General features: G+C 41.7%; 1 protein-coding gene across 12 annotated transcripts in view; it reads left to right on the forward strand.

Annotated features, from left to right (window-relative positions):
• Bcas3 (BCAS3 microtubule associated cell migration factor) overlaps positions 1-15573 on the forward strand; it is a 484435-nt gene that overhangs the window by 169754 nt on the left and 299108 nt on the right. For all 12 annotated transcript variants that reach the window (XM_031354430.1, XM_031354434.1, XM_031354429.1 and 9 more), the window contains one exon: positions 9943-10093. In XM_031354430.1, the coding sequence (XP_031210290.1) occupies positions 9943-10093 (151 nt within the window). The remainder of the gene's footprint in view (positions 1-9942; positions 10094-15573) is intronic.

The raw sequence follows: 15573 nt of genomic DNA on the forward strand, positions 1-15573 counted from the left end.
TTTATACATCATATGTGTACCCATGTAAACGAAGTAGAGTTTGGTAAATCTGCCTCCTCTGTGTCAAGGTACAAATCAATTGTGAGATAACGATGAGGAGTTATCTCATTATCAGGAGGGCTGCTGAGGCGGGCTGCTGAGGTGGGATGCTGTGCTGTGCTGCTCTCACGGGTATCAGTCAGTCTCTGATGTTTTGAAATATGCAGTTTTCACCTTTGAGCTGAGCTTGCTTCAGAGCAGAGTACAGTGTTCCAGGATTGCTGTGTAGCCCTGGCTAGCCTGGTACTGGCTGTTTAGCCATTGCTTGCTTCAATTTCAAGGTGATTCTGCCTCAGCTTCTAAAGTGCTGGAGTGATATGTTGGAACTACAACTTGGGGCAGGGATTTGAATCTTAGGGGAAAAGGCTCACAATCTTTTCTCTTTGTTCAATAGTTTTAATGTGTGTCATATTTAGAGGATGTATAGCCAGTCTCTGTCTCATTTTTTTCATGAATATCCAAATAATTATTGACCATTTTCTGTGTTTTCAACGAACTCTGTTAAATGAGCACCATGGTCTAATCTTAATATTAAAAAACAAGTTAGAGCTAGTAAAGCTTATCAAGGATTAAAAACACTGGATCTTAATACATTTCTTTGCTCCTAAAATGTAGGAGTGCTCTGAGATAAGAAACTGAAGGAATGTGCCACAGTTTTTATTCATTTGGTGTTAACTTGTTTAATTGTGTGTGTGATCATGAATAGATCGTTTACTTAAAATATTTTTCATTAATGTTAAAATGTTGTTCAATTTTTTAAAAAAAATTTTCAGTAGAATTTGAATTTTCACTTTTGTGCTCTTTTCTCCCTCTGATTACTCAAGCCATGTAGCCGGCTCTCCTCTGCACAGCTTCCTGGCAGCCTGGTTTCTCCCTACCTCTCCCCACTCCCTATTCTAGCCACAAACTGCCCTTTTGGTGTAAATTATACTTACTGTATATACAAGCTTTGTAATAGTGACTTTCTTTTTAAATTTTACTCTTACATATCAGGCTCCTAAGTCCAGGAAGTGCTTTCATTACACATTAAAATAGCATGCAGCGCTTTAGGAGTGAGGGACAAGGGGAGGCTATCCCGAGAATCACAAAAGAACAAGAGAATTACCTGTTGACCTATTGACACAAGTATGATATGCCATGTATAAATATATGTTTAAAACAGTCATATAATGGCATAACACCAGTTCTCTGGGAAGTATACTTTTAATTTTCCTTGATAATGGAGAGCATCAGATGATGAGTTCTGGGCCATTTTGTGTGCAGTAGCAGAATATCATTAATAACTGTCTCCACCTGAAAAACATGCATTGTTTTTCCCCTAACTACCTGTAGTGATTACTCTGGTACCAGGAAGTTTTCTTAGAAAAAGCAACCAATGTTTTTGCTCAATTTCTTTTTTTTTTTTTAATTTTTTTAATTTTTAATTTTTGTTTATTTTAGATTTTAAAGAAAGACTTTAATGTTATTTAGATCTGTAATCACAATATCCCCACTGGTACCTCAGGTCATCTGCGACCAGCACTGTCCTCTCAGAACACTGTCCCTTTTTGTCCCATCTGGATGGAGGGGTCCATCTGGGAGGTGGCCCTATGGTGTCTTCACTGAAGGCTCAGTTTCTTAAAATGTTCAATGTTTTGTCATCTGCTGCCTTCCCAAGAAGCAACAATCCCCGCAGTAGGAACTGCGGTTAGGATCAGCCTTGGGTAGTTTGCCTCTGTTACAGTCACACAGCTGTTTGGTAAAGTGTGTCTAGCCTCCATGTCCAGAGCTAATTTTCTTTCCTTCCATCTCCTGCTGAGCTCCCTGGCCTGCGCAGCCTGGTCTGTGGGTCAGAAGGCACTGTCTCGCACCAGGGCGCTGCTCTTTCCTTTTCCTACTGAGTAGAGTGCAGAATATACTGGAACATGCCTGAGAAAAGGTCAGAAAGGAGGCTGAGAGTCCAGGAACTGCTGGGCAGCTGGGAAGCTTGTCATCCTCATCTAAGAGAGAGAAAGGAGGAGGGGGAGGGGACTGGGGGAGGGAGGGAGCGACAGGCACTCCTGTTCTGACCAAAAGCAACCCATGTGCTAGAAATTCCAGTTTGCACTGGACACTTAAAAAAATACGTACACATATTTTTTAAAAGGATTTTATTTGATTTTGATTAAATAATAGTTGAGATTTAGTTGAGGATGCTTTAATGTTAAATTAGACCAAGCAAGAGCTAAGCAGGCTTTCTAGTTTTGCAGAGCCCGACTATCCAGTGATTGTTTTAGAACAAGCTTCCATTGTACTCTTTTTGACAGAGTCAAGAAGTCAACTTTTCAACTTCAGAATTAACTTGAAACTCCTTGGTAAATTTTGCTGGTTTATACCCACCGAGTCCGTGGTGGGATATTAAAAGCAGACAGACAGTTTGGATTTTGTGTTGTGCTCCAAGGGCTTCTCACCCAGCTTTTCCTCTGGGAATGGGTAGACAGAGCAGGGAGAGTGTTGAGAGGAGGGTGGAGATAAGGAAATATTTGGAGAAAGGGTGTTTCAATATATTTGTGAAGTGCCAGGAACCCACAAGTTTGGGTTTGAGGGTGCCCTTGATATTTTAATTTCCAAATACAATTGTCATTACTTGCAGCCTGGGACTTGAAGGGGTGAGAGGCAGAGCCCCTCAACGGTGGCACATTCCTTTAGTGTATGGAGATTGATGAGAACAGACCAATTGGACTGAGGCATCTGGTTTGCTGAGACATGGATGGTGTCTGTAGTAAGCCCTTTTAAATAGCTTGCCTGATGCCTGACGTGGGTTAGGGCGTCGTATCCAAGGAGCACAGGAAAACCTAGAAAACAGCAGACCTCCTAACTATGCTGTCCCGTGGGCACACTAACGTGCTCTTGTAAAGGAATCTTAACATCTCTGTGCCTGTTTGTCCTCAGATCCCCAGTGACCTAAGAGTCTTCTCTGGATACCCCACTGTCCGTTGTCTGTGTTCTTTCTCACCGCTTTCCCTCTTAAGGAATCTTCTATGGCTCATGACTACATGTATCTCATGCTTCTGTTAACCTGTCCAGAAATGGGATTTTCATTTGTCTCCCACTTTGAGCTCCCCCTTACAGGAGCTCTCAGAGCTGTATCTGCTGAACATTAGTTTGGTGGTTTCCATTTCCTTGCTTCATGGTGTGATCCAGCAGCAGAGAGGATCGGGATGGCCTTTCATTCATGTGTTCGTTCGCTTCCTCTCTCATTTGCCCTGAAGAAGTCCATGCACACAGTGTGCTGATAGTAGCTCTCGCGTTCAGCAGAATGTGAAGTGCTCAGCACTTTCAGGGTCTTGCTTCCCTTAGAAATGTCTCGTGCTTGGCAGTTTGCCTCGTTCACATGTTCTCACTTCCCTGCATCCAGAAGCTGGGAATCCAGTCCTGGCAGCTTCTGCACAGAGGGTAAAGATAAACTAGAAAGGAGCCAGGCTTCCTCCCACATTACCTGGGAGTTGCTGCTGATGGCTTTTCCACAAATGTCCTAGTTTGTCAAAGCCCAGTAAATCTTGGAAAGTTTATTTTCCTTGTAGCATCTGTGTTTTATAATGGGTCTTTTAATTTGTTTTTACTTTGTCTGCAGGGATTTCTTTTGTCCGGAGTTTTCAGACTCTTGGCTTTTTTTTCTTTCCTGTGGAAGTGAGTCCATTAATGATGGCTGGTTTGGGAATATGACGCTCTGCAAACCTGACCTGGTACGCCGCTCTCCAGAGCAGCCACAAAGCACGCTGGTTTTTTTTTTTTTCTTTTTTCCTCTGTCCATTTTCATCCTCAATGTAATCCATTTGCCTGTGAGTTTTGTAGTATAAAATGTTTGAGGAAGTGCTGTGTGGGACAGTGATGAGAACGTGTGGTTCCCAGCCCACCTCCCCCGTATCTGTGGGACCTTGTGTCTGCATGACGTATAAGCCATGTCTCCGAGCAGAAGCCTCCCGCTCTTTATATGCAGGTGGCAGGAGTCAGGAGTAAGCATGTGAGGTGGTTTTCTTTCCAGAGATAGAAATAAGTTTCAGATAAGCATAGTAAGTCAGTGCTGGAATCCTGAAGTCCCAGATTCTATTTCAGTTTCCACTGTAAGATCAGTGACAGTAAACACAACTGAAAACAGGTCAAACCGAAGAATCAGAGCTTTCAGCATGATAAGAATTTTTTTTTTTTTTTTTTTTACAGTTCAGATTTTTAAATGATATTCTGATCTGCCATAGAATCTGCTTTAATTTGTCAAGAAATGATCTTATTGGAATTTGGTCTTCCCTCCCCAACCCTCCAATGAGATGTCCATCTATCATGGAGACTACTTTCCCTCTAAGGGATCAAAGCTCTGGTGGATTTGGATAAAGACCCAAAAGCCTGAAGGCTTATGCAAGTTTATCTATATAGCCTAAGCCTAAATAGCTGGGGTGGGAGTCTTAGAGGAGAACATTTTCTCATGAGATTTTTGGGACTTCCTCTGTCTGGTTGTGCCAGGAATCCTCTGAGAATATTCATTCTCTCTCACTGCATTTTTTTGGGGGGAGAGGGGGTTATCGAGACAGTGTTTCTCTGTGTAGCCCTGGCTGTCCTGTAGACCAGGCTGGTCTTGAACTCAGAAATCCGCCTGCCTCTGCCTCCCAGGTGCTGGGATTAAAGGCGTGCACCACCACTGCCTGCATTTTTCACTTGCAGGTCTTGTGTCCACAAGAATGGGAAAGTATGATGGAGTGGAAGTGTTTTATGGATCTTAAGGCTTCGTGAAGTCTCTCTCTGAAGCTACAGTTAGGCAGTGTCTATTCTATGGTGAAGAGAGAGAACAGGAAGGGTCTCGCTGATGTGTGTGGTGGCATCTTCTTGAATTCCTCAGTTTTCCCATTTTCCTAAACTATTTCCTGGGGTTGGCACAAAGAAAGGGTAGGGAAGATGGAATCCAAGTCCATAAACACTACACTTAGAACACCTTTGGGCTTACTCTCACAGCGAGATTTTGTGGCACAGAGAGCTAGCCTCAGTTTACTGCAGACAAATGTCCACTTGTGTTCCTAAAGGTATGGAGTTGCAGCTCCTTATCCAGATGAGCATGAGTCTGAGCAGGACACATCATGGGCTTGCTCACTTGTCCCTTTATCCCCTCCCCTTTTAATTGTGACAAGGTTCATTACATAGCCTTTGTTGGTTTTGAACCTCTGCCTGAGCCTTTCAGTTGCTGAGATTTTTGCCTGTGCTACCATGTTTGGCCTTTGCTGAAGTATTTTGAGATCTCTCCAAAAAATGTATTTTTCCCTATTGTTGCGGGGGTGTCAGCTCCTCTCCCCTTCCTCCTCTGGAAAGTAGATTTAATTCATTTGGCAAGTGCTTATCGAACTGTTGATCGCTGTGTCTGCTACTGAAACTTGTCTGTGCTGTCCCTCACTTACAAACCTGATACCATCATTCACGATTCTTTCTTTTTATCCTTCAGTTTCTATTTGACAAGGAAACTCCTGTATGTGCAAAATTTATGTGCTTCATCTCCCTTTTTAAGTTGTTCTTTAAAACAATAACAGTAACTCCTTCTCTTTGTCTCTGAGTGGTTTCTCAGATGTCAGTGGTAACATGTTTTTCACATCATCTGTTCATTTTCTTCTCCCTCCCTCCCCCCACTCCACCACCATGAACTTGCTGATCAGGACTGAGTGCAGACTGTGATCCCAGTCAGCCTCCAGCTGTGGAGTTAAAGAAGCAGGGATACTGAGAGACTCATCGTCTCCTTGTTAGTGTCTTCTGTGCAGTTGCAGTCATTTAATCTCATGTCTACATCGGTTACAGGGCGTTTCCTATCTGAGATTTCTTTTCCCTAACAGTTGGCTTCTCCACCTGTGCTGTAGGATTTTCCTATGGAAGCCTACCAGTCACTAGCTCGCCTCATTGTCAGTTATTTGGTAATTTGCATAGTCTTCTTTCTTAGTTGAAATTTTATTCATTTGTATTCTGTGCACATATGGTGGTGGATGGTGTGCGTGGCCATCAGTCTGTCTATAGGAATACAATATACCTCTTTTGAGTATCTCTCATTGGCCTAGAATCCAGCAATTAGGTCAGAATGACCACTGTGCTCCAGTAATCTTCCTGTCTCTGCTTCCCCTGTGCTGAGATTATAAGCCACGGCCATAACCTCTCCCCCTTTTTTTCTTGGTTTCAAAGGATTGAACTGAGGTCTTCATACTTTCTGCATAGAGCTACCTCCCAAGTCCATGAAAATATAAAAGTTACTCATGTTTACAGGTGCCAAGCAGAGCTTTACTTTATTAATTTATGTGTAATTTTATGAGTGTTTTTCCTGCATATTTGTCTGTGTACCACATGTATGCCTGGTGCCCATGGAGGCCAGAAGAAGGTGTTAGACATTTGAGTCTAGAGTTATACATGGTTGTGAGCCGCCTTGTTGTGTTAACATCCAGAAGACGAGCTTCTTTGTTTTCACTCCTAGCTTTGCATTGCTTTCTATTAGGTTGGCTTTGCTTGAGAAGCTATTGGGTATTCATTGTTTACTGAGAATCCTTAGTATTGGAATTCTCATTCCTAGCTCTGAGATGGAGGTCATAGGTATTTATTAGGCATTGTATCAAATTTGCTTTGGGAAGCCGGGCATTTTAATGATGATGAGTGTTTTAAACCATAAGAATAGATAGATGTCTTTCCTAAAGTTTTTTGTTTCCTTTCCAAATTACTTAGCATATTGTATCCTAGGCAAACACTGCCTAAGAGATCTTTCTTCTCTCTAGCTAAATTTATTCTTTTATGTTTTTTCTTTTACTCCCCTTTCTTCTCTTATCTCTACCTCTCTCTTTCCCTTCCCCCATCCCCTCTCCTTTTCATTCCCTCTTCATTTCTATGTTTTCTGATAGTGTTATGTAGCCTAGGTTAACTTTGAACTTAATATGCAGCTAAGAACAGCTTTAAGCATTCTGGTCTTCCTGTATCCTTTCCCAGTGCTGTGATCACAGTTATGTGTGCCTTGTCTGGCTTATGCAGTGATGTGAGCAAGCCTGGGGCTTTGGTAATGCAAGGCGATTCTCTGACAGTTGAACTCCATTCCCAACCTTTAGATATTTCTTGAACAGCTATTATAAATAGGATTTCTGGTTAATATACTGATATCTAGTTCAGTTCAGTTCAGGCATTTTGTAGAACATATTTAATAGCTATGCTATTAAGGAGATCTATTTATAAACTTCTTGCCAAATCTAGTATTTTGTAAGTAAGACACTACCACTCTTCCTGTCTTGTTAACATAAACACAAATGTAAAGTCTACACAACTTTGCACACCCCTGCCTGCTGTGTTGCAGATGGAGGCTACACCTTAAACACACAGTACAGGAGAAGGACACTATGGACAAATAGTGCTTGAGAATGCAGGGGCAGGCTGAGGAGACTCTAGACCCTTCTGTGCTGTTCTGTCTCCTAGGGAGAGAGTGAAGCTGCTGAGTGTTGGCCAGTAAAATTATCACATTGGAACATCCCGAGGAATCACATTGTTCCTCTTTCACTCATTATTCACTTGTCTTTCTTTTATCTCCTATTCTAGAGTTCTGTGCCAGGCAAGGGCTCTACCACTAAGGTGTATTCATTCCAAAGCTTAAAAATGTCTTATCAGTAGTGTTCAGTGAGCTTATGGTCTGTACTGTTTCCTTCCTGAAGAATTTTTATTAGTGTGTACTGTTCCTCCTAGGCCTGGCAAGAAAGAACACATTATAACTGCAGTGCTGTTGGGCAGTGGTGGCACACACCTTTAATCCCAGCACTTGGGAGGCAGAGGCAGGTGGATTTCTGAGTTTGAGGCCAGCCTGGTCTACAGAGTGAGTTCCAGGATAGCCAGGGCTACACAGAGAAACCCTGTCTCAAAAAACAAAAACAAAAACAAAAACAAAACAAATCAAACAAAAAAGACTTTGTAACTGCAGTGCTAGGGTGGCTGAAAGCAGGAGGACCTTGAGCTAGAGGCCAGCCTAGGATGCATAGTACTGGAAAGGGGGGGGGGGATTCTAAAAGGGAAATAAATTTATCTCCCCACAGTGTCATGGTACCCCTTAGCAGTGATATTTAGACACTACTTTTGCTCCCACAATGGCATCCCTGCATAGTTCTTTTATTTATGTTGTCCTTCAGGCCCTGAGCTGCCCTGTCCTCTCACTCTATCTATCCAGGTTACTTCCCATGTGGTCTATGAACCCATTTCCAAATAATTGTTGCCATATGTACTTATCTTCATTCTGTGTGCTGTAAGGTTTGTGATAAGAGGAATATGAGCCCCCACAGTGCCTTATCTTAGGTTGGGACACTCATCAGATCCATATTTAATAGCTGATAAATGTATATGACATACACAGATCCTGAATTTTATTAGCTTGTGACATATTAATGTTGGGTCCTCGTTTCAATACAGTCACAGTCATCTGATAATGAATTGTCAACCATTGTCTCTATTAACCTTGAGAATATAAGTCACTCAGAGTGACTCAACTCTTAAAAAGTTTTTTCCTTTATTGTATTACAAATATCCATTCATCTTTTCCTTAAGGCTCTCTCTTGTGTATGTCTAACATAGTCTGATTGTATTTTTTTTAACAGCTAAGGTATGAATCACTTCTACTATTTTTATGAAATTGGTATTTGCTAGTATGGGGAGTCAGAGATTGTTGTGCCTGAGTTTCTTATCAGCCCTAGCATACTAATTAATTCCAGGGAGTGATACAAGCCAATGTCCTTGAGAAGCAGCACTTTGTCACCCATGTCTGTTTTTGAAGTCACCATCTTCAAAATTGAAGATGCCATTCTTGTCTTTCAGGGCTGCATAGTTAGTCTGAGCTTTGATATAGTCATAGCTTCTTGGCCTAAGTATACAAACAAGGTCATGCTTAACAGTAGTAGAGAGACACTCTAAAATTGTGGGAACCTACCATAGGCTATGTCTACATTCTACTCCATTTATGTGTCTTCAGGTGGTGCTCATTGCATTGTATATATTCAAATTTTAGGACATGGAACTTTCTGGAATTCTCTACCAGACATCATTTTTCATTGAATCTGTAAATGTGGTACATATTAGGAAAAACTATCCATACTTCTCAGTACCCATCAAAAGGCAAACCAGCTGCTTTTATAGTTCTCATAGCAAGATGAAATAGTGAACTCTTGTCAGAACAGCAGCCTAAGGGTAAGCAAAAGAAACCACACTGCCTTTAGAAACAAGAGTTCTGGGGGCTGTGAAATCTGGTAAATTGCTGATGTATACATGTGAAAACCTGAATTTCGATCTGTAGCACTCATGTAAAAAGCCATGTCCAACAGCACAGATACATATTCCCAGTGTTGAGGGCTGAAACATACCTGAGAGCTCACTATCTAGCCTACCTAGCTGAGTCAGCATGTTGGGTTCAGTTCAATATCCTGTCTTAGAGAATACAGTGAAGAGCGACTAAGGAAGATGCCTGACACGGACCTATATGTGTACACATGCGTGCATGTACCTTTATGCACATGTACACAGCAGTGAAAAACAAAAATCCATCTGCAATCTCTAAAACTAGTTGCTGTGGTTACTTCTGTGACCTGTAATGTTGGTTTCTTCCAGTCCATATGAAGTTTCATAATACTTGTATCAATTTCCTTTAAATCTTATCTTGCTTGTTTGTTGTTTTCATTCATTTTTGTTCACACATTCATTTGCCTTTGTGTAGCTACTAGATGACAACTTGTAGGAAGTTGATTTCTTTTACCATGTGGGTTCTGGAGACCACTCAGGTTATCTGTACTCTGGAACAAATGCCTTCCCCCACTTAGCCATCCCACCAGTTCTTGATTTCTTTCTTAAACGAAAACCTTTCAGAAGGAGGGATGCTTCTGTCAGTGATGCTCTGGTTTCTGTTTCTTTCTGCAGGGAAGCTGAACAGCCAAGACTCTTACAATAACTTTACCAACAACAACCCTGGCAACCCCCGGCTTTCTCCCCTCCCCAGCTTGATGGTAGTGACGCCTCTTGCACAAATCAAACAGCCAATGACATTGGGGACCATCACGAAACGAACAGGGTAAGGCCTCAAGCTTGATGCTGTTTCCACAGTCACGTTGAAGGGTGGGATGGGTAGAAATTGAATGTGCTTTGTTTTCATTGTGTGTTTTTGATTATGTCCTTCATTTCCAGCCCACACGAGTCTCAATGGCAGCTGAGTTAGTACAGAGTTCAGAATGCACACAGACATGTTCACACACACACAAACATGCTCACACACAGCTGTGTACATGGATCTATAGTAAGAAACAAAGCAATGACAAGTTTTGAAAACCAGTATTGACTAATGAAAACCAGACTCCTCCACGCAGCCATGCTTTCTGCTTTGTGGCATGGTGTTGTCAGATTGTACAGTTTGATTTTCTTGGCCTTTGCCAACACACTGCCCACAACACAATGCATTTTGACAGAGTCAGATATTAAGAAAAGTTTTCTAGATGACAATTGAAGTTTATGAGATTCACCTACTCACTTGGTGTGGGTATATTACCTGCACATGTATTTACATTCTTCATCTATTGTTAGACTGGAGAACATGCTATCACACATAGCTGAAAACCAGTATTGCTCCCCGACACTCTTAAAGACCCTCTATAGCATTTTTGAATTCTTTCCGGTGTTCATTTTAGCTGTTCCCTACCTATTTGGAATATGTGGATTTGAGCCTGTAAATGAATTACAGTGTTCACTGACATACGGTATTAGATTTTCTGTAGTACGGTGATACTGACTGTCCATTTTGGACTATTGAATTTGTATTTCTGTAGCCATTTCTATAGCCAAATTATTTGTTTTCCTCAACATACAATCTCAGTATTTAATTGTGTAAGAAGTAGAACAAGCTGTATTTTAAAATTCTGTATTAAAATAATATTGAGACTATCTGTCCACTGTGTTGGCATGCTGCTAATGTAAAAGTGCTTATAGAAGTCACTTTTCTTAGAAAAACTATTGTGGTTGCAGGTACCAGATTGCACTGTCACATAGGTCCTCAACCTAGTTGACATGATGTTTATGAGTAAGGCAGGCCTGTTGACAGAAACAGGCTGAGTTTATAACGTTTTAAGGGGAATAAAAGGGAACAAAAAAAAAAAACCTGAAAACCAGCTTCCCAAATCACGGCTTATCTACTATCTTTAGACCTGGGAACCATGTAATTTAACTCGTTGTGTTCAGTAGAAGTGTAATTTTAAGTGGTGTGTTAACTTTCTTTTTTGTTAGTGTGAGAGATGTTGACTATATTGCCCCCCCCCAAACTTTGAACCTGTGTCTTCTATAGGTGTAGTTTCAAGTAAAAATGGTTCTTAGCCTTGAAAAACAATTTTAAAGTGTATTTTTGACACACTGAAGTTTTCCTGAATGTTATTTTATGTTAACACTATATAATATGTATATATATAAAATACTCCAGCACTATATAATTCTAGGTAGAATTCTATTTTTCTGGATCTCAGTGAAAGCATATTTTAAGACGTTCCTCTAATTCTACTATACATTCAGAGATAGGGACTATGTGAGAAGATGGGACTATGTGAGAATGTGAGGTTTATTTCTTGTTGTTATGAGCACAGGACATACTGTATCCACTATGAAGACTTAGCTCTCTTCTCCTATAGGCTTTTTAAGCAGCTTTGCAATTGGTGCAGATGTGTTAGACACACAAGGACAGATGTTAGCATTTAATTTTACATATTTATGTTGGGATGTACATTTTCTTTTCTCTGTATATGAAACTTCCCTGATGAGATGCCTGTGCTCTCTCACTCACTCTGCCAGCAGTGGCGGGTGTGTTAGAAGATTCTACATTTCCTTTCTTTTTAAAAACTTGTGTGGCTGGAGAGATAGCTCAGTGGTTAGGAGCACTGATTGTTTTTTTTTTGGAGGACATGAGATCATTACTCAGCATTTGCATTCCCACATCCTCAAAGCCATTTGTAACTCCAGTTGGGGTACCCAGCAACCTCTTCTGGCCCCCCGTGGGCACTGTGCTCAGGTGGTATACAAACACATTCAGGCAAACCATCCATCCCTATAAAAAGAAATAAAAAATTAAAGACCTGGGTGTGGTAGTACACACCTTTAATCCCAGCACTGAAAGGCCCAGGTAGAGGATCCCTGTGAGTTCCTAGACAGCTGGGTCTATATAGAGAGACAAATAAAAAATGTTTCTTTAAATTTATAGCCCATACATACTACGTTCATGATTGTTTTTGCCAATACCCCTGCAGTGTCAGACTGTAGGGCTCCGTGCAGTCGTACAAAGCATTCCACCACTCAGTGCAGGCCAGTCCTCTGTGCTCCTTCTTACATTCGTTTAGCACTTACTGATGAATGCATTGGGAGTCTGAGTAATTTTATGTGCCTTGAAACCAACATTAGTATATACCCCGTCACTGTGCTGCTGCTGCTGTGAAGCGACAGCTATGGCCAAGGCAACTCTCATTAAAGAAAACATTTAATTGGGGCTGCTTCATCAGTTAGTTCCTGATCACTCTAGGTAGCAAGGGTGGTGACAGACAGGCTGGCATGATGGTGCTATAGGAGTAGCTGAGAGTCTCACATCCTAATCTGCAAGGAGAGAGACACAGTGGGCTTTGCTTGGGCTTTTAAAACCTCGAGGACATCTACAGAGACACACCCACTCCAACAAGGACACACTTCTAAAATAGTTCCTGACTAGGGTCTAAGCATGGGAGTGGGAGGAATTCTCATTCAGACTACCACAAGTAGATGATGTTTGAATTTTCCAACAGGCTCAGAACTTCATCAGTTTTCTTTTAAATTGATGAAATTTTAAAGGAATTTAAAATTCCTTTCAGAATGTGCTGTCTTCAGGTATTGTTGCCAAATAATTTTAGACTTGTCTCAAAATGAACGTTTGGTTCTAATATTTTTGACGTTGTTTCCATTTCAGTAATATAGCAGAGTCTGATAACAAAAATTCTTATATCCCCAAACCTCCCAATGTTAAAAATGCTAAATTTATTATTGATATTTTTCTTGCATCAAAACATGATGTTTTTCTAATTGTTTCAGAATAAATTTCACGTTAATGACCCTTTTCCCCCGTGTCTTCCATCCTAAACTTGGAAGCATTCTGTTACATGGCTACACTGAAATCATCAAAAGAAGAATTTTAGTCATTACTTACCTTATACCTCGTTTTCTTTACACTTTATTTATTAATTATTTACTTTTCACCTCAGTTACAATCACAGATTCCCCTGTGTGGTGATTTGAATATGTTTGTTCCAGAAAGTGGTACTGTTAATAGGTATGGCCTTGTTGCAGGAAGTGTGTCACTGTGGGGGTGGGCTTTGAAGCTCCACCCAGTGCAGAAGAACCAGTCTTCTCCTAGTGACTTTCAGATGAAGATGTAGAACTTTCAGGTCCTCCAAGTGCTATGCCTGCCTGGACACTGTCATGCACCTGTCTTGATGATAATGGATTGAACCTCTGAGCCTATAACCAAGCTCCAGTTAAATGTTGTCCTTTATAAGAAAAGTTGCCATGGTCATGGTATCTTTTCATAGCAATAGAAACCTAACTAAGACACTCCTCTCCTTCCCTCCATTCCTCCTCCTCTCTTTCGCCTCAGAAAAGGGAAGGCTTCCCAGGTGTATCAGCTTGCTTTGACATATCAAGTTGCAGTAGGACTAGGTGCATCTTTTCCCATTGAGGCTAGACAAGGCAGCCCAGCATGAAGGGGGCGGGGGGGAGGATCCAAAGGCAGCCAACAGTAAGAGATAGCCCCTGTTCCTACTGTTAGAAGACCTACATGAAGACCAAACTACACAACTGTTACGTATGAGTAGAGGGCCTAGATCCATCTTATGTATGCTTTCTGGTTGGCCATTCAGTTTCTGCGGGGGGGCCCCCATGAGTCCAGGTTAGTTGATTCAGTAGGTTTTCTTATATAGTGTCCTTACTGTCTCTGGCTCCTTCCCCCCACCCCTCTCTTACACAGGAATCCTCAGGCTCTGCCTAATGTTTGGCTGTGGGTCTCTGCATCTGTTTCCATCAGTTGCTGGATGAAGCCTCTCTGACGACAGTTATGTTAGGTTCCTGTGTGCGAGTATAGCAGAATATCGTTAGTAGTGTTAGGAATGGGCTCCCTCTCATGGCATGGGTCTTAAGCTGGGCTAGCCATTGGTTGACTGTTCCCTCAAGTTCTGCTCAATCTTGTAGGCAGGGTCAAAGGTTTTGTGTTGGTATCCCAATTCCTCTATTGGAAGTCTTGCTTGGTTACAGGAGAGGTCATTTCAGGTTCCGTATCCTCTTAGCTAGGGTCATTTCAGTGGGTCACCAGCTTGGGTCCTGGGAGTTTGCATTATTCTAGGTTCTAGCTTGTCCCAGAGATGCGGCCCCCATGGGTTCCAGTGTTCTCTCTCAGTATTTTCCCCCTCCTTACTCCCCCTACTTGATCCCTCCTGTTCTTCTGCCCATCTCCCCCCACCACCCAGTCCCCTTGCTCCAACCACTCCTGATGCCTATTGTATTTTTCCTCCTCAGTACGATCCAAGTGCCTTCCCTTGGGCCCTCCTTGTTACTTATCTTCTTTAGGTCTGTGCATTGTAGCATGGTTATTTTGTACTTTATGGCTAATATCCACTTGGTACACACCATGTTTGTCTTTCTGGTTCTGGGTTAGGACTCAGGATGATCTTTCCTAGTTCCAGGTATTTGCCTGAAAGTTTTTAATGAGTGATATTTCATTTTATAAATGCACTGCATTGTCTTTATTTGTCGTTTCTTTGGTTGCAGGATATCTACTTAGTTTCCAGTTCCTGCCTCTGTATGGCTGAGGGTGCTTTCAGGGGAGTTGGTGGGCAAAGGCTTGGAGGGGTGATTGTCTTATCTACAAAGGAGGCAGAGTTTTGGGGCAGGAAATGGAGCACAGGGTACAGGTATAGTTTACAGCTGTTAAGTGTGCTTTCAGGGGAGTTCTTATTTGTTAGTTTTAATAATTACAAACAATTGCAGTCTGTAATGAGTTGGTTACTTCTGTAGCAGAGCTCTGGGTTAGCACAGGTTGCCCTTAGTTTCCTGATATTGACAGCTGGCACAGTGACTGATAGACACTTTGATTGTAGTTTATATCTGACCATTTGCAGATTACATGTTAGTTAACTGAAGACACTTGGTTCTTTTTTCCTTTTTCTTTTTCTCCTTCCTTCCTTCCTTCCTTCCTTCTTTCCTTCCTTCCTTCCTTCCTTCCTTCCTTCCTTCCTTCCTTCCTTCCTTCCTCCCTCCCTCCCTCCCTCCCTTCCTATCCATCCTTCCATCTAACTTTTGTTCACAATGTCTTGTTTATTGTCTGAGACTGGCCTTGAGCTTGGATACTGCCACCCCAGTACTTAGTTCTGATATTACAAATGGCCACCATCATCACAACTACTTTTCAATAATACTGTGTGTATCTCTGTGTTGTGGGGAGTGTTGGGTGTGCATGGGTGCTGGTGGAATCAGATGTCCTGAACTGGAGTTACAGTGTCTGAC

Source organism: Mastomys coucha, unplaced genomic scaffold, assembly GCF_008632895.1.
Source record: "Mastomys coucha isolate ucsf_1 unplaced genomic scaffold, UCSF_Mcou_1 pScaffold5, whole genome shotgun sequence".
NCBI classification, from domain to species: domain Eukaryota; kingdom Metazoa; phylum Chordata; class Mammalia; order Rodentia; family Muridae; genus Mastomys; species Mastomys coucha.